General features: G+C 37.2%; 2 protein-coding genes across 8 annotated transcripts in view; both read left to right on the top strand.

The window, feature by feature from the left end:
- The window catches only part of LOC103472746 (uncharacterized), a 13,448-nt gene extending 12,959 nt beyond the window's left edge, over positions 1-489 (top strand). For 3 of the 4 annotated variants that reach the window (XM_008422571.2, XM_008422573.2, XM_008422574.2), the window contains 3 exons: positions 66-150; positions 241-284; positions 397-489. In XM_008422571.2, the coding sequence (XP_008420793.1) occupies positions 66-150; positions 241-284; positions 397-438 (171 nt within the window). In that variant the 3' untranslated portion in view covers positions 439-489. The remainder of the gene's footprint in view (positions 1-65; positions 151-240; positions 285-396) is intronic. The other variant, XM_008422575.2, reaches the window with a different exon arrangement.
- A 3,277-nt stretch (positions 490-3,766) lies between these two features.
- LOC103472774 (E3 ubiquitin-protein ligase TRIM21-like) lies at positions 3,767-14,711 on the top strand. 4 transcript variants are annotated; one of them, XM_017307450.1, is made up of 15 exons: positions 3,767-3,967; positions 5,475-5,515; positions 5,588-5,827; positions 7,172-7,383; positions 7,499-7,580; positions 7,680-7,753; positions 7,838-7,925; positions 7,996-8,084; positions 9,880-9,969; positions 10,416-10,511; positions 10,597-10,700; positions 10,956-11,064; positions 11,183-11,327; positions 11,945-11,971; positions 12,799-14,711. In XM_017307450.1, exons 3-15 carry the CDS (start codon positions 5,617-5,619, stop codon positions 13,332-13,334), a joined length of 1,863 nt encoding a protein of 620 aa, XP_017162939.1. In that variant the 5' UTR covers positions 3,767-3,967; positions 5,475-5,515; positions 5,588-5,616; the 3' UTR covers positions 13,335-14,711. The 4 variants fall into 4 exon arrangements, with proteins under 4 accessions (XP_017162939.1, XP_017162940.1, XP_008420830.1 ...); XM_017307451.1 differs by having other exon boundaries at positions 3,869-3,910; positions 7,841-7,925; XM_008422608.2 differs by having other exon boundaries at positions 3,869-3,910.
- The last annotated feature ends 4,719 nt before the right edge of the window (positions 14,712-19,430 follow it).

Below are 19,430 nucleotides of genomic sequence, written 5' to 3'. Positions count from 1 at the left end.
TATATATATATGTTACATGAATGTTTTATACCAAGGCTTAATTTGGTCTAATCTGTGTTTTCCAGCAGAAGTTACCAGACTCAACATGTACCTCTTCCAAAATGAAAACTGCAGCACTAAAGCCCACCATGCCTCAGGAACACAAACCCTGTATGAAAACATCTGCTAAATAATCCCAGATTCTCAAAAATGCTGTTACTCTCAGGTCTATCACGATAACTTTCTGATTTTTGGCTACAGCAGGTGAAGCGTCTCAGGTCGCAGGTTTGTCCACCAGGTCAAAGGTAAGACATCACTTCAGCCCACTTTAACTGCACTTTACTCTGGTGTCACACTTTTCCATCTATCCTGCTAGGTTTATGGTGCCATCAGATTTGATTGTTTTATGTGTTTCAGGTGAAGGACCTGGCTCGGATGTTTTCAACTAAGACCATGTAGGGAGAAGTTGTCCAACTAAAAGAGAGAAACAAAAATAAAAGTCTCCAAGTATTACTGTAAAAAGTTTTGAAGTAGAGAAGTAAGCATTTCCAAGAGAATCTCTCCAAGTATGCATCCGATATCAACTATTTTTAAAATGTATACCATATTTTCCGCACTATAATGCGCACTGGATTATAAGGCGCACCTTCAATGAATGGCCTTTTTTAAAACTTTTTTCATATATAAGGCATATCGCATTATAAGGCGCATAGAATAGACGCTACAGTTCCACCTGTCCCGTATTGAACCTATACGGGACAAGGGTCCCTGAGTATTTTATATAGTAGGCTGCCCCAGTCATTGTTTCACTCACGGTTTTGGTGTTGCAAAATTTTGCCCAACTGCTTTTTGGGTAACACAGACCAACCGACACACTGCCGCCGCAGTCTATGTTTCTCCTCCCCGCGCCCCCGGCTTTAAATGTATAGGGGCTGGTCCCTTGGTAACCCTAATCGAAGCATCCCTGATGAATGTCTAAAGCCACTTTGTTAACATAAAGAATGACTCTGGTCGGCGAGGAGAGGCTTCCGCGTCTGGGCCGGGGCGTGGCCGGACGATGGCGACCCGTCTCCGTTCGCGCACAGCATGTTCGTGGAGAACTTGGTGCTAAATGACCTGCAGTCGACCTGATTCTAGACGGTCGGTATTCATGTCGATGGATAGGTGAGTCAAACTTTATTAACAAACCAGCGTTCTGACAACTATCCCAGCATGCACCGCGCGCCTCTTCTTCTACGGGTGAAAATTAAGCCGGCGGCTGTTTACCGTAGTTGCTAGACCTGTTGTGGCTCAATATTGGTCCATATATAAGGCGCACCAGATTATAAGGCGCACTGTCGGCTTTTGAGGAAATTGAAGGTTTTTAGGTGCGCCTTATAGTGCGGAAAATACGATACACAGAGGCTAACTTTTGGTACAACAACCTCATAGTTTTGGACAGAATGGAAATCTTTGGGAAATGAGAGAAACTGTTATAGTGGCTTGAGCATTTATTTGACAGCTTCCCAACTCCCCTGCAGCTTTGAATGGGAGTTAATGCAACTTCTGATGCTTTTGATTGAGTAAAATAAGCAAACAAATGGGTTGTGTGGGTTTTAGGTACTTATACAGAGACTCAACAGAGATTAGGAGCTGAGAGGCATTAGCGTGTACTCACATGCAGGAATGGTCTGACTTTGGGAGTTGAACCGAAACACTGACACTCAGGTTGAGCTGCTTCCTGTTCCAACTGAGAGTGAGAGTTGCTAGCAACCAGATGGGTTGTTGTCTGGGCATATCAGACCACAAAGGGAATGCTTAGGAAACAAACAACAACAAAAGCAGCTTTCTATGTAATCCGTCGTTCTGCAGCGCAAACATGCACCAGCCTGAGTTCTTGGGTTTCTATTTCCCTTGAAAGAGAAACCACAGAGTGGGAGTGGTGTGTTTTTGTCTTTTTTTTTCATTCTGGTTTACTTGGTGTTACAGAAGAGTTTTACTGATGATCAGGAAGACGGTTGAAGTTGAAATTTTTTGAATGTCCTGGCTCAATTAAGCCTCGATTTAGTTTCACAAGAGTGGTAGCGGATTAGTTACTATGGTGATTTCAACATTAGCATGATCACCTGCACCGTTATCAGTTTTATAATTATCCATGTAGGCATTGTTTCTGAAGACGGCTGTTGTTCTAAGTATATTTGGAAATAACCAATCTTAAATTAAAATAATGTTTACGACTTCGAATAACTTTAGTTTTGCACACAATAAAAAAAAATGCACAGTTTAAGTCACACAATGTTTAAAACATTTAATAATAGTTGCAACTCAATGTGTCTTTGGAGTCTTTGCGGCAACTGTTAAACAGGAAATTGTCCCTCCAAAATAAAAAGCATCCTAACTCAAGCAGGAAGTTGGCGATTATTAAACAAATAAGCAACAAAGTTTGTGTTTTTAGTTTTTGACCAAATGAGAAGCCATTAGGGTGAATGCTGAAGAACATTACTTTCTATGAATGTTTAGAACATTTTGATTGTTACAACTTTTTTTTTCTTAGTGTTGAAGGTTATATGTCTTACAAAAGGTATTCCAGTTCCTAGAACAGCTCCATGTTTTGTCACATTATAACAATTTTACTTATTGACTTTTATAAAAATGTTACTTGTTTGCTTCCCATTGTTTCTTTGCAGTTTTCCCTTTGCCTTTTCTACCAGAAACATAACCTGACTTCCTGTTGCTGCACTTTTTAAGGCTTTAAGGTCACATTGTATGCTCTTATACATGACAGATAAAAAAGGTTTTATATTAAAGTTTGTAAAACTAACTCTTGTCTGGTGTTTTTATTTTAGTAGTTGATGTATCTTTAGTTACTTTTTACCTTATAGGGGCTTGAAGGTATATTTGTGCTCAATGTTTAAATGGCTTCTTTGTATCCTTTCAGTGGCAACTCCAGAAAAATGTGATATTATTACTGAAAACATATTTCCCAAGAAGAGACCATGACCCTTTTCCTCCCCTTTTAATACAATTTTATTATAATACATTACAAATTGTAATACAGTGGTGCATTACAATTTAATACACCAATATTATATTATTTACTCTGAATAAAAATGGTTTCAAAACCACATTTTGCATTGGGATTGTCTTCGGTAGTTTATTTGATCATCTGAAGAACAGCCAATGTTATTAGGGCCGTTGAAGATAGAGAAAATTAGAGTAAAGTTCTGCGAAAAAACTATTGTTTTTAGAAAAATCAAGGCCATTTTTAGATTTGTCTCAGAAATATTCTAGAAAAAAACATGGACATTTCTGAGTTTCAAAAGTCAGAAATGTCCCCCTAAAAAAATCGATTTTGGACATTTTCTGGGTTTCAAAAATCTCAAAGCTGGAAATTTCACATGCACGAATTACACCCTATCGCTGCTGTGGTCCGGATGAGGTCAAGGCGACTGTCACCTCACTGTCATTTGAAATGAGAAGTTTCTAAATGAACGTAAGCAAAATGAATTCATTTAACACTTCCTGAACATAAAAATCTCAGACATTTTTGGTTTGAGACAAATATTTTCTTAAAACATTTTCTCTTGAAAACGTACTTAAGTGTTTATAGTTGAAGCAGTAATTAATCGTGATTAATCACTAATCTAGGGTGTGATTAATCTAATTACATTTTTTTTAATCGATTGACAGCACTTTTTTTCTGTCTTTTTCTCACAATACCAACACCACGTTTTAGCAAAAGTATTTGGAATGCATTTAGTCTGGCGGCTAAAACGTGAACAACATCCGAACAGCCTTGTAAAAACAACAGATGCTGCCTATTTCTTTCTGATACTTTCTGCTCTCTGTTGGCTGAAATGAAACCGAAAGCTTCCAGCAGGAGAGGAGAGGCAGAGAGAGCAGGACTGACCATCAGTTCAGACGGAGGCGCAGCGACGTGAGGCAGCGTCAGGTGAGTGTCTGCGCTTCCAATTGGCTTCCGCTAGAAGTCTGTCAGAGTGAACAAAACGTAAGTTATTCGTTTAGCAATTAGGCTTGTTAAACTTTAAGAATATTTTCCAGGCAGCGAAGAGCAAAAATAAAATAACAACAAAAATCGCAAATGTTTAAATGGTGATAACATTCTGCGTAATAGTAAAGGGAAAGTTTCAGCAGTGTTGTCATGTTATCAGAGGGAAGAAAAGAAATATGACTGTAAAAGAAGAAGAAAAAAAAAAGCGGGGTAAAATGTGTGGAAAACAAAACTCAAATTTAGCAAGTGATGCGTGTCTGCAGCTTCGGAAACGTCAGTGGCACAGTTTCTGCTTTCCGACTTAAACAAATCAGATGCGGGAAGCAGAAACAATAAATCTCTCTGTGGCCGTTTCAAAGTCCAGTCAGGGTGTGATGTGCTTCATGGTGACCGTTTCGGCTGTCGAGTCTGTTTATTTAATGTATATTTTATTCCTCCAAGTTAAAACTTTTCAGGACTCTCCGTGGAAGGAAAATTGTACATCATTTTCAAAACATTTCACACCCTAAAATCTGAAAAGTGCGGCGTGCATACGCATGCACCCCCCCGTTACTGTTAAATAACAAACTGTATCACGACGATTTTGGAAGGAAATGGGCCACCAATGACAGCCCACATGAAATGAAAACATCCGAGGCAAAACGTGAATGAAACACAGCGCCCTCATCTGGACAGAGCCGGGATGTTTATTGAAATGGTTGGCCTATTTATTTACCTGGCTATAAAAACACCTGTGTGGTCCAGGCCCTTGACAAACATGAAGCAGCTGTAAGCGGCTTGTCTTTTCATAATGATGGTCCAGTTCATTATGGAAGCTCAAATATTAGCCATGAGAAAATATTCTACATGTGTTCCTTCAAAATGTTTTGTAAAGTTGTAATCCCGGTTACCCAACATACGAAGAATTTCAGTTTGTATCTTTATAATATTAATAGTACAAATTTTCATTTATAAATTATTTGTAAACGTAAATAAATCCATTTACATTTGATAAGCACATTTCAAAGTGCTACAAAGTAAGAGATACAGATTTGCCTGATGCTACGCTCTAATTCACCTCAATGATCTTTATAAGGTTTTGTCTACTCACACGTTGCCTTTATTAGTATTTCTTTAAAGTAGTTTTTCTATTCTTACAGTTTAAATGAGTACTATCTACAAGTTTTAGTCTAAGGCTTTGAGCTGTGCAACACAATCAGTACCACTAGAGGGAGACAAATCACACGTTTTGATATGCAAGGTGAAAGGCACCAAAATTAAATCAAAATGTCATAATACATGTGTAAATCTCCCTTTAATTAGTTAAGTGCATCATATAATTATTAAATACATCAATAAATATATAAAATAAATATTATATAAAAATAAATATTATGAAATATGTAATTAAATACTTAAAAGTTCCATGAAATAATTAAGTTATAAAATAATGAATTGAAATAATGAAATGCTCTTTTAAAGAAAATTCTATTCAATAATATATTTACTAATTGCTTTTTAACAGGAACTTCAGGAAAGACTTGATCAACAGACCCAATAGAGAAGGTAAATAATGGTTCGGTGCAGCTGGTCTCACAAGTGACTGAAAAGAACTGATGTTATTTCTGTTTCACTCAGGCTAGATCTCAGATCACACGCTGTCCGACATGAGTCTCCAGGTTTGCCACTGTGGTTGGTCCAAACATACCACCTACCATGGCCTGAGAATTCACCAGGGAAAGAAGGGATGCACACCGAAGGGAATGCACATCCCGGAGAACAAACTAGTTAGCTACTTTCCACGAAGTTATATCCAACCAAGACTATTCAGTTCAGTCGACCTTTCCATGGATATCTTCAAGACTCCTATAAACTTTGGTGAGCGTTTTATTTTAGGGCTGAAACAGTTTTTCATGTTCAACTTATTCAATAATCTATTACTAATTTCCATAATTTAACAATGATCATTTTATCTGGTTAAGCTTGCACAGGCACACCTTCTGTTCTTGATTGTGGTAATTTTTGGAAGTTTTAAATGAAGACCAATAGTTCCACATATAGATTTTTTTTTAAATTTTGCAGTGTAACAACCACAGTCCAGCAAAAGATTGGGGTTTTGGCATGGAGGGCTTTGAAATAAAAGTTTTGGAACTTACCAAATAGTCAAAGCACAGGAGTAACACTTGTCAGCAGTTATAAGAAGGGTTTGACTGCTGTCAATAAAGATATTGTCAATAAAGATTTATTTATTGATTATTCAGGTTGGAAATAATTTTTAACATTGAATTTCATTTTTATTTAAGAACCATGTAAATATATTTCGATTTGTCAAAACCCAAACTTCATTTTACTATTTCTATTAGCTTTTATTTCCTTTCCAATCAGAAACAATCTTTGTGGTTGAATGAAAATATTAAATCCACATGCCTAGCCCTGGGGTATGGATAATGTTGGCTTCAACTGCAGCTAAGCTGTGTTTATAGTCAAATTAACACACTTTGTGTTTTGCAAAAATCAAAGATATGTCTGTTTCGCCTAGAAAAAGTCATCCCAGCTTTTGGTATTCTAGATTTTAAACCAGAACGAAGAAACAAAAGGCAGGCCAGACTTTTGGTTAGATGTAGAATCAGATGACCACTTCAGAGTCATCATATTCAATAGTTTTCTACTGCTAAATACCTTATCAACCATGATTGTGTGCCTCGTCAGGGCAATGGAACTCTATTGCAACACGACAGCTTAACTCGACCTGCCAAAATGTAAAAGAAAATTAGATAGGCGACATGTGAAGAAAATCCCCATGGCTAAAAAGTTCACTGCTCTGTTTTGAAACGAGACTTCATGCACATAAAATGATCCATCATATTCCTTTGATCCTATTGTGTCTCAACCAAAACAAGCTTACCAGCTCAGATTTGGTACACAGCTACGATGTCAATCAGGACAGTCGGTACTATTAGATAATGGGGAACAAACTGTCTCCATCGTGTCCTGAAGTGTGTCAGAAATTTTGGGTGTGCTGTCCTGGACACTATAACATTTCATGTCGACAAATTTTCTGTCGTCAGCTAATCATTGTGAACGTCAAAAAGTTATTTTCTGCTGTATCTTCTCAAGGTCTGAGGAAATTTATGAAATCTTGAATTGTTTGCTGAAAAGATTTTCATTAACTAACGCTTTGTTTGTTAAAAGAGATTATTATTTTTGTTGCGTCTCAATAAGACCCTTCAGGATTTGAGGAGCTGCAGGTTTGCCACTGTGGGTGGTCCAAAGTAACCACTTACCATGGACTGAGAACTCACCAGGGGATGATGGGATGCACACCAAAAGGACCGAGGATCCCAGAGAGTAACCAGAACTTCCGGAGCAACATGTTGGAGCAACCTTATCAAATGGACAACTGGTCAATTCTGAACACTCCAGTAAAGGAGGAGGTATAATTAAATCCAGATACTATTGACACACAAACATGTGAATGAATTCTACCAATCATTGACTGGTAAATGTGGGAATTAAGAAGCTAAAACATCTTTTACTTCACTCTGACAGAAACTGTTCATGTCTCCAAACCTCCGCACCCAACTGAATTATGGGCTGACTCAAACACTAACACAGGACATGAACCAACGAAGTATGGAGGACTGGCACGATCATAACATGTTATCAGATGAAAAAAAATGAAATAAGCTGCTTTAATTAATACTGGCCAACTGTTTTTCTCCTCCTGCAGTGGTCAAAACTGAGCAGGATTCTCAACAAATGGCTCCAACCTTGAATACTACCACAATTCCATTTGGTTCCCAGGTACAGGAAGTTTTCAGTTTAAGTGTTTTGGTTTTTCTGGGTGAAACTGTCTTTAACAATGTATTCTGAATACTTTTTTTTCAGCAGACAGAGACAGATGCATCATCACCGTCAACAGATTTGATGAGTTCTCCACCATCACACATCCTGCTAACCGAGTCCAACTCATCAAGTAAGTTTCATAAACACCATGTTAAATATGGTTAGCGACATTTAGTGTGATTAATGTTTGCCCTTCGTAGTTTTTCAGACTCCACAACATTCCCGTCGTGGTTCTCTATCCTCAGACAACGCCTGCAGATGGCTTGACTTTTCTTCTGTTTGTCTTATGGTACAGTAACTTTCCTATGAAGTTAAGAGTAATGTTTGAAGTCATAATGATTCTGAATGTGGTGTACTTCTAATAAAATATATTGACCAACAAAACCATCAAAACATAAAATGCCTTTACATTCAAATCTTAAAAGCTGTTTCTTTGGCATGATGCCTTCTAACCATAAAATAACCTAAGCCTACTGAGGTAATGGCCCTTATTTTGGGTCCTAATAAAGAATGACCCAAAATCTACGCCGTATTACCACCACTAGATGGTGCTGTTTTGCTTTCTTTTTAAACATGACTATTACACACATTGACCCAAATGAGAGTGATTACGCTTCACTGAAAATAAAGTTTAAAAGCCCAAGTGATCCACACATTGAAAAACAATGTTAGTTATTATACTTATTTTTTATTAATAACAATAATAATAACAATGGAGTATTATTATTATTTCAGTAATATTTATGATATTATTGAAAATAATAATAGATAAAATTTATTTAGGGATTTTTTGGTCACTAAAAGTAGTGTATTTTTTTATAATACTGTAAAACATTAACACATAATAGTTAATAACTATATCATACGTAGTGATTATATTTAATAACTATGTAATTTACACAAAGTTCCCAGAGTAGCCAGATTTACAGTAGAAACTGAATTGAATGAAATGTTTCCACACTGTTTTGGTTTATGACTATTGTCAAAGCTCAAACACTTTAGCTTTTCAAACACATTTGTAGCTCAATCCTGACAGCAGTGAAGTGGAAGAAAAAGGACGCAAGGTTTGCTGACATTTTTTGCAAATAAAAATACAAAAATGTGTTTTATTTGGATCCATGAAACTCAGAACAGCTGGACTTTTGCACCAGATTATATTTAAGGTGTCAGAGTATAAAGTGAGTGAATAGAAGGTAAGGTAAGGTAATTTTATTTCTATAGCACATTTTCAGCAACAAGGCAATTCAAAGTGCTTTACATTAATTAAAAGTAAATACAAACAAAAATAACAAATCATAGAAAAGACAAAAAGAAGAAAGAGAGCTAAATCCTTTTCTGGGTTAAAAGTAATATAAACTAAGCAGTTATGTTCCTGTTAAGTATTTCTGGATTCAATTTAATAGTTATTCTTATTCTAATTCTGATTCCATTTCTGGGCTGTATAATATTGATCTAAATAGTGCGTACTCCACAATTTATAATATTACTAATAAACTAAAATAATCATTTTCTAGGTTAAATAGTGAGTACTCCACCGTTTCTATCACCGTTTCTATCAATTTTATCAATTGAATCGAGAGATTGGTTGACCATATCCAAAATTTGTAGATTTGGATGATGTGCAAAGAAAGGCTCCAAAATTTTAGAAAAAGACAGGACAGAAACAGAACAAGCAGGGCAGACAAGGGCAGTGAGAGAGCAGAGGAAAAAAGCATCCGCCTTCATCAAGAGCAAAAGAGAAAATGGCACAACAGCCATCAAGGAAACGCAGTGTTTTACAAACACAATGCAAATTATTAGAAGTAATGTGACAGATATTACATTACATCTGAAAGATGAAAAAAACCTGCACTTCTAGAAAGTAAAAGTTAAAACTTCGCCTGTAGATTTTCATAAAGTGTGTTGATGTAAAGCTTGTCAGAGCTGGTTGCATCTGTAAACCCCTGATTTTTTTACTTACAATATGGGCTATTGTTGGTTTTTTGTTTTGTTTTTTTACTGTAATTCTGTCCTCTCAATAATCAATAAACATCAGATTTTTTTATTTAAACTGTTTAATGTTGGACTTTTTTGCCCTTCTACAGGTTGACTCAGACTCAGAGACTGAAACAAACACACATATGGATACAGTTACTGAAAAGAAGACAAAAAGAGAAGCTGAAAGGCTGCTGCAGGTAAAACATTTTTACTATGATGTATATGGCCCAAGCTTTTGTTTCCAGACTTTACTTAGTTAGAATTTTAAAACAATTTTGGTCACAGTAAGATCAGCTCTCGACGAGATACATCAAGTCCCTCTAAATAAGATAACATGTCCATGGTGCCCAGAGGTGCCAGAATATATTTTTCCTAAAACTGTAAATTTTCATTAAAATATGGAATTCATAATTAGCATGCAAATTGTAGATGAAATAGTAATATTTGTACTCATTTTGGTTACAATTATCAGGAAATGACTGCAGAAAATTTTGCGCTTGTGCTTAGTGCAAACTACTTTGTAAAGCAGGAGCAAACCCATTTCACATGGCAGAGTAGTTCGGACTGCTTTGTGAATCTCCCCCGTTTCTATCATAATAAGCCCTTAATAAATTTCTACATCCTACTTTCATCTTCTGTCAAGACACAGAAAGACAGGATGAAGGTCCTGTTACAGCAGAAAATTCACATCCGAGAGCAGAAGATGACTGAAGTCAGATCAGCTGTGAAAAGCTGCAAGGTGAGCTGCAGACGCTGCCACCATGTTGGGCCTGATTTTGGATTTCTCAGATGTACCTACTGGATATTCCCATCCCTGTTTTCAGGGCAGTTTGGATGATGAATGGCTGCAGATAGACAGTGTCTTCTCAGAGGTGATGAAAGTTGTGGAAGACGCTCGGAAGAAAGCTCTCGAGCCAATCGAGAAGAGGTCAGCCATGTTTATCTCAGTAACAGTTTTAAAATATCCTCATAAATGCTTTACAAAGGTTCCCATTGAGACGTGTAAGTGGACACATCTAACAACACATGCAGTTTATTTTCCTAAGCCATCGTGTCTTCCTTTGCCACTAAAATGCGTACAAACTAACGAAATGGGGATTTGCTTAAATGTTGTGCATACTTGAAATGACAGCGAGTTAATGGAGTTTTACTCAAGCTAAAAGCCTTGTGTGTCTGTTCTAAGGAGACGAAAGGTAAAAAGAGACGAACAGAATCTCCTGCAGAAGCTGCAAGGAGAAATTGATAGACTCAGAGACTCCATTGATAAACTGGGCAGAAGCCGAGACTTGCAGGTAAGGGGTCCCTTCACCTTCACACCCTTTTTTTTGTATAATTTTAGCAAAGCAAGAAAAAAAAGTTTCTGTTTATTTAACTCTTCTCCTTCTTTGCTCCTTCCTTTGCAACACACAGGCCTTTCCACCTTCAAACCTGGATGGCTCCAAAGAGATTAAAGATCTAAAAGTCGACACTTCCTTCTCTTTTGGTACCTTGAAAGCAACAACATCTACCATGATGAAAGACATCCAGTGGCGTCTGGAAAACCTCTCTTCCCTCGGTAAATCTTTGTTTTTCTCAAATGACGCAATTCTGGTCGTCAGTCCAAGCACGTCTACCAGAGTATCAGGTGTAAAAACAGCATTTGTTACATTTCCAACTGGTACAGTTCTCTTTCACACCGCATTGTGCCAAACCAATCAAACCATTTGAAAAACTTGTTAAATTACACACTGCACCAAGAACTACTGAAGGAAATTACACGAAAACCTCTGAAGAAGACACTGGATGCAATTTCCTTTGTCATGAAATGCAAACAAAAAGGGATCTGATTTTAGCGGTTGTAAGATTTCTCTTTTGCCGTTTGAAAAAAACCACTAGCGCAATACTTCCGTGTTTCTTTTGGCTGTAACTAGAATGCCTTGTGCTATTGTCTGCTTAGTATTCATATATGCATTGGAAGCATGTCAGACTGCGTTTTCTTGGTTAGCATCAGAGTTTGATTACACATTCACACCTCTAAACAAACTGGACATTTGATAGCAGAGGTGTGAACCGAACTTATTTGCCGGAGTTCGATTATAGCTCACAAAACAGAGCTGGTCTGAATAAACCCAAAATATGTTTTTTCTTTTTTGTTGTTGTTGTTTTACCCACATTCTGTTTTTTTTTCCACAGAGCTCAAAAGGATTGCAACCTTCACAGGTGTGTATACCCAAAAACTTATGTAAATTGTAACATACTCTCCTTCAATAATGTACTTTTGGATTTCTTCTGTTTTTGCTCTTATCTCAAAATTTTTTTTATTTTAGAGCATCAAACAGAGACGAACATACCAAATGCAATTTTTATGAAAATATTTGCTCAGTGATGGGCACTGCTGACAAGAAGTTAGCTGTGCTAACCCTGAAACACTTCATATACATTAGCTCCACTAACATCCTATAATAACGTGGGAAGTAGACTAAATTTAGTCATGTTGATATCCACCATCTATCAATGACACAACATACGCCGTTTTCAAAGTTAGAAAGATGCTAAATCACATTTCACTATTGTGCTAATTTTTCAGAAGTATGCACATTTACAAGAAGAAAAAGATTATCTAAGGAAATTTGGTGGCCATATCATAAGTTACATGTGATTATCTACACTCATTTGGTGAAGAGAAAATCAGAGAAAAGTGAAAACCAAATTCAGGCCTCATTCCCTGTCGTACTTGTGTTTTCTTCGTCTTCTGTCTATTACTCAGACTCCATCAGTTTCTCAGTCATATTCTCTTCACGTCTCTGGCACATTGAGCTAATTAGCTCAACTTTAAAGCATTCAAGTACTAAGCATAAGTAGTTCTGTTATTTCTCAGTCTGTGCCCATTGCTCTTGTTGCCAATATAGTCGTTTCTTGACTCCCCCCTTTACCTTTACAATCTGTGTTCATCATGCTTCTCCCATCCTTGTCTTATTTTGGTCCTTAAACACATTGTGACTCTTGTCAAACCCTTAACTCACCCGCTGTTTTCTGTCTGACCACAGTGGATGTAAAGCTGGACTCAGCCACGGCCCACCAGTCCCTCGTCCTGTCCAACGACGGGAAGAGAGTGAGAGACGGAGGAGGGAAGCCGAAAGCTCCTGACAATCCGGAGAGGTTCGACACATTTGGCAGCGTCCTCGGGATCAATCGCTTGAACCGCGGCAGGGCGTACTGGGAAGTAGAGGTGAAAAACAAAAGCGGCTGGGATCTTGGTGTGGCACGGCGGAGCGCAAACCGCAAAGGGGTGCTCAATGTCAACACAGACAACGGTTATTGGGTGGCCGTGCACTTCAAAGACAGGAAGTACGCAGCCATGACGGTTCCCCCCACAAGCCTCCCGCTGAGCGAGAAACCCCAAAAAGTCGGAGTGTTCGTTGACTATGAGGAAGGCGTTGTGTCGTTTTATGACGTGATGAACAAGTCGCACATTTTCTCGTTCACCGAGTGTTTGTTCAATGAAGACATTTTCCCTTATTTCAGTCCGCATCCTAAAATGAATGATCAAAATGTTGATCCACTGATTATATCTGCTGTCTAAAAGCACATGTCATTATCTTGAGTTGTAGGATATTCTCACCATAAAACCCTTTGGAAAAATACCACATAATAATCACTAGTGTCACACGTGTGGTAACAATTTTAATATATTCTTTATTTTTTTAAGTTGATCTACAAGTCTATTTTTTCAAATAAATATCCATGACATCCTGTTTCACCAGATGGTAAAAATCATGTTATGCTCGGTGACTCAGCCACTCTTCAAAATTTGAAACATGCAATTCACGTAAGGCAGATCTTCATACGTCAGGAAACGGCTACAAGAACGTAACTACTGACCTAACATCTCTGTAGTCAAACCAAACTGGAACAATTTTAAAACATCCAACTGTGGCAAACAAAGTTCAACAAAGACTAGGTGAAGGTCGATTACTGGCATCAAGGCAACATTTCCCCTTATGTAATTCTTATATAAGGGGAAATGTTAGATTGGATTCCTTTGAAAGTGCCAGACTGACTTACGTTTTCTCTGGTTGCTTAAAGCACCAACTAAACAACCCACACAACTAGTAGAAGGCTACTAAACATTTATCTCCAAGATACATTCAAGACCTGTTTTCTTGGATTCCAATATGTTCAGTCGTCAAAAACAGTTATAGTAATGTTGTGGAAGGTAAAGTAACACCTTTTAAAAGTTAAAGTTGGAAATAAAAATAAAAAAACTACTGCTGACTAGCTACCTAAGCAGATGGCTAAGCTAATTAGCCAGCTTATATTCCCTTGTTTAATTCCCTTGTAGTTTCTAACTTTAGAAAAAGCAGAACACCAAAAAGGCTTTTTGCGTTGAGAAACCCAACTATGAGAGGGACCGCTGGCTACTTATTTTAACAGACCTTTGGTGTTTGTTTGTTTTTTTCCAGTACTGGCACTTCATTATTGTCAAAAACATTTCAATAGCAAGTTAAGAAATATGCAACATCTTAACTTGAATACTTGAAACAATATGAATGTATGAATGTCTTAATCTGGTTATTTTTTTTAAAAAGATGAGGATTATACTTGGGAATTATTTCTTGTAATCTTATTTAGGGTTGTGTAATGACTGTGATGTAGATAAAAGGGAAAACAATATAAATGCACTGTTTGCATTTTATAATCAATTAAAAATGCTTTGCTTTGTTACTTTTTTTGATTGCCTATGTTGCAGAATATTATTGAATTAACTTTTTCCTTGTTTTTCCTGCAATTTTGGTCACCCATTCGTTGATAACATGTTGAGTTTTGGCTTTCTGTTGATCAGATATAATGGTGGATGTGACAATAAAACTTTTTGTTCAAAGAAATGCAAATTCAGCAAAAAAAAAAACAACTAAGTTTTTCTTCAACTGTAAAATTGTTATAATAAAAGAGAAGGTATATTTTGAATGATTTTTAAAATTTAAATAAATAATGTTTAACATTTATGCTAGGGTCTTTGTGTTTGTGTGAAACGGAGTTTAAACTTTAAATGAGTTGATTCTCCTGCTTGGCTCTGTATATTTATGAGGTATTTTTGGCTTCAAAATGCCATGTTTGACCACATTTGATAATAATTAAAACTTCTCAATCTTTGACATGGTCTAGCGAAATGTTTTTAGGTCAGGCTACATAGCTGCTACATCGATGAGCTGCTCTATGCTGTAGTTGGGGATATGTTGCTTGCTGCTGAGCATAATCATTTTGTGGCTAAAACAAACATTATTTTTCTAAGTTTTATGAAACTTCTGTTAAAATCATTTGAAGGCTCAGAATCAGTCCAGTACCAGTCCAATCCGTGTATGGTTCGTTCTTTGGTTTTCTCGTTTCAAAATAAAATTGCAAAAACAAAACAAGCATGTGTTTTTTTTTGTTTTTAAAACAAAATTAGAAAAACGTAAATTGCAAAAATAAAAAAGAAAATGAGCTGTCAATTTTGATTTTCATTAAATTTTTTGGCAAGCGGTCTGACCCGGACGTTCTCCCTGTCCGGTTTACACAGGGACCGTATCACACACATTATGCAGGCTGCAGGGAAACAAGCTTGTTGGTTTCAGGCTCTATACTGTAGTATTTTCTGCCACCAGCAAGTCAATAAGTAAAGCTCCTGTGAGAAACAAATAATACCGGACATCTGGTCACCGAGAAAAATGGTTAGCCTGAGTTGTTAGTTAAGTTTTTTATTTTGAAAGGCCAGAGCACCGGGGAGTGGCTTTCCACTGCAGCCATACCCGTCTCGTCTCTGGACCAGCAAGATGGCTTCCATTGCACTGCGCCTCCAGCAGCGACAAACAGAGGTAAGTACACTATTAATGTGTCACAAAAAGTTGTTTTAAGATGTTTTTAGGCTAGAAAGTAGCTATTATAGCTTCATTTATGCACTTAGTTATGTGCAGTTAGAAATATACTCCGGAGTTTTCGGAGCACCGTAGCTCCGCTAACGGGGCCAGGCGGCTCCAGGTGGCTCCAGGCGGTTCCAGGTGGCTCCAGGCTCAGCGGCCGGGTGGAGTGTGTTCACCCCGCTAAAGGCGGTCTGGGCAAGTCACGTTGTCTATTCTGCTGCTTGATATCTGATCGTAGCGTCTCAAAGTGTAACATAAAGAGTTTCATGTGTTTACATTTATACTGTTTGATACGTGTGTCAAAATATAATATTCCTCTCTGCAGAGTTCGATCCTTCTGAAGATGTTAGTATCTTCTAAACATTGACATCATCCAATACCAGATACTAATATTCCCTTCCTCTGATCTTTTTGTAGTTTGTAAATTCATATTATTTGTGTGTGTGAAAATATTCTTCCCTTTGATTGGCTTCTTATGTGCAGTGTGAATTTTTTATTGTTTCATACAGGAGGAGAGGCCTCAGCTCCAGGTTTGGATGCAGCTTCCCAGAATCTCCCAGAGATCCTCTTCCTCCTCCTGACATGGTCTTCTTCACTGTCTCCTCATCTTTTRTATACATAAATTATAGGAATATTTTTATGATTCCCCAAACACAGGCTGAATATCTATCTGCTTGTATGTTAATGTAATAAATACATTTTTATGAAAATGTTTTGTCTGTTTATTTTGTAAGATTTGAGTTTAAAGCTCTGTTTATATAAAAGTTGATACAAATTAAATATTTTTTTCTTTTAATGTTTCTTGCTCATAAATCCAGTGCTAAGAAATAATGAAAAGTATCAACTCAAAAGTTGTTCATTATGTTTAGTCAGTTGAGTCTAATAAGTTATAATAAATAGGACACGCTGGAGGGATTACGTCTCTCTACTGGCCTGGGAACGCCTGGGATTCCCCCGGAGGAGCTGGAACAAGTGGCTGGGAGAGGAAGTCTGGGCCTCCCGTCTGAAGCTGCTGACCACACGACCCGACCCCGGATGAAGCGGAAGAAAATAGATGGATGGATAAATAGTCTCATTAAGGGGACAGAGGTTTTCATTTCTAATTGGACAGTCATACATCACTTATAAAAATGTGAAAAGATATTGTGAGGTGTTAAACCACAGAAGAGGAGAAGGGACCTGTAACATTTTTCCAACACCTACTGATGTACAAGATTGTTGTTTTTTTAGATTGAAGTCTGAATTCTGAGATTAAAGTCAGAATGATGACCTTTTTTTTTCTTTCCCAAATCCTCTTCCGTAGGCAAACATTTATTTAGTTAAGCTTTTAATAATCTGGCAAATTATTTCAAACATTTCCTACCTGGTAGAAATTTATTTCTACCAGAAATAGATTTATATTTCTGGTATCTATTTCCAGGTATGTACCTGAAATAGATACTATCTATTAGTATATTGTATATAAAATTTTTTATATATACAATATATTGTATATTTATTTTGGATAAATATACAATATTTATCCAGGATATTGTATATTTTGGATAACCTTTTTTGCATGCTTGTTCATGACATACTGGGTCATAATTGGTATGCTAATGCTATTCAGAAAGGAAAAACTTAAACTAAAGGGTTTGAATGACTGGCAGAATGTTCTAGTCGCGGTTTCAGCGTCTTTTGAAACCAGAGCAGATTAACGGTTGGTAAAAATAAAAATAAAATTGAACGGGCTAGCCCTTTAGATATTTACTGAATGGGAAGCTGCATTTAGCAGCCGTTATATAAAACAAGTCGGAGTTAAAGGCCATCTGTGTGAAAGTATCATGATCTAATTAATTACATGCCGCTTTGGACGAGTGTAGAAACAAAGTGTGCGGGGCGGAGCATAGTGTGTATGTGTGATAYGGCCCCTGTGTAAACCGGACAGAGAGAACTTCCGGGTCAGACCGATTGTCAACAATGAAATAATGAAAAGCTAAATTGACAGCTCGTTTTCTTTTTTAATTTTGCATTTGCCGTTTTTCTAATTTCGTTTTAAAAACGACAAAACAGAAAAACACATGCTTGTTTTGTTTTTTCAATTTTATTTTGAAATGAAAAAACCAAAGAACGAACCATACACAGATTGAGTCCACATTCTCGGTATTCTGATTATTGAAATCTAAAAGTGCTGTGGTACCGTTGTTCCATCAAACCTGTTTCATGTCGGACCACTTGCAGCACCGGTGTTAACGCTATAAAATGAACGCTCTCTATCGTGGTATCASCCATGGAGGGATTTCTTTATTTAAATGGGTTCATTTTTCAGAGGGATACAAMGTGAGGGTATCGTGATTTTAGTAATTACATGTTTATAAGAGCGATTTTCTGTTGTCCTTCCATGGAAGCGGGCAGACAATAAAACACTTTTTAATATTAGTTGCTGCTTTGACATGATCACAGAACTGCCAAAACATATGTACAAAAATCTTTTTTTGTAAGGATTTTTGCAAGTTGATAAGGTTGGGGGGGCGGATGGGGTTGCGTCATCAGCCGGTGTAACGCTGAACTGATGCGGAGCCATGAAGCTACAAACCCTGAATAGAAGAAGAGCTGCCATCGATACAGTTGCAGCCAAGCATGATTTAATGTTACACAATACAGTTTTACCAAGTTGCTCAAAGTCTAAACTGGTATTGTTGTGGATTTAAGGTGTAAAGTTTACCTTCGACCAAACGCCCCCCAAAGGCATCCCGGCGCCCCCCTTTTGTAAAAATGTCSGCCAGCGCCCCTGCCGTCCTCTGAACGCCCCCTGGGGGGCGGTACCGCCCACGTTGAGAACCGCTACTTTGTAACATATTTCTCAAACTTTAACAGCCAGTAAAGGAACTTGTGTTTTCTCCCACAACTGACGCTTGTTGCCACATTGTTTCCCAACACCACGTACACACACATCGCAATGTACCAATTTACGGAAGTTACACTTACAGGAAACACTTTAAGCACTTTCCTGTCTCACACACACACACACAAGAGGTGATAAATGAGTTGTTCAACTGGCTGTTGGTTCCACGCAAGCAGGACTAGAAAGGAGCAGCAATATTTCCACGTTTCTGGACGAGGACTCCACTTTAAGACGACATTCACAGAGAAGGTGAGCAGCACCTCGTTACACCGAACAAATGTTTTGAGTTTAAACACGAAGTAGAACGTGTTTGAACTTATTGTATTATAGGTGGTCAGCATACTTGTAATGTGGTTTACTGAATTTTTAGTAACACAAAATAAAGTTTCACAATGTACATCAAAAACTAACTGGTGTAAGAGACTGTTAGAGTCCCCCAAACACAATTGTTAGATACCTTGTCCCACATTACATGAAAAATTAGTTATTGTAAAATCCAACAAAGGCAATGTATAGACTAAATTAAATGATGTTTTCATGTACAGTGACAAGTCCCAGTCAAGTTTTCATAAAAGGTTTTCAGGTTCCATCTATCAATTGACTCATATTAAACCATATTTAACCAAATTGACTCATATTAAACCAGACAAAAAAAGGGAAATACTTAGCCACAAAATATATACGTTTCATTGAAACAAGCAGATTGCATATGCTTAGCCACAATTTAAAAAGAACATTGTACAAGCAGAGGACAACAGTGAAAGGGAAAGACATTTCCATTATACGAGTTACAAGCTATTTAAATTCCCATTAATACTTTGTAGATGTATTTTTATGTTTTTATTTTTCATAAATTTATAATCAACTGATGAAGTATTAGTGGATTTTACCATAT

The sequence above is a fragment of the Poecilia reticulata genome, linkage group LG11 (genome assembly GCF_000633615.1).
Source record: "Poecilia reticulata strain Guanapo linkage group LG11, Guppy_female_1.0+MT, whole genome shotgun sequence".
In the NCBI taxonomy this organism is placed as follows: Eukaryota; Metazoa; Chordata; class Actinopteri; order Cyprinodontiformes; family Poeciliidae; genus Poecilia; species Poecilia reticulata.
Note: the sequence above shows the minus strand (reverse complement) of the source record. Positions and strands in the feature narration are given on the sequence as shown.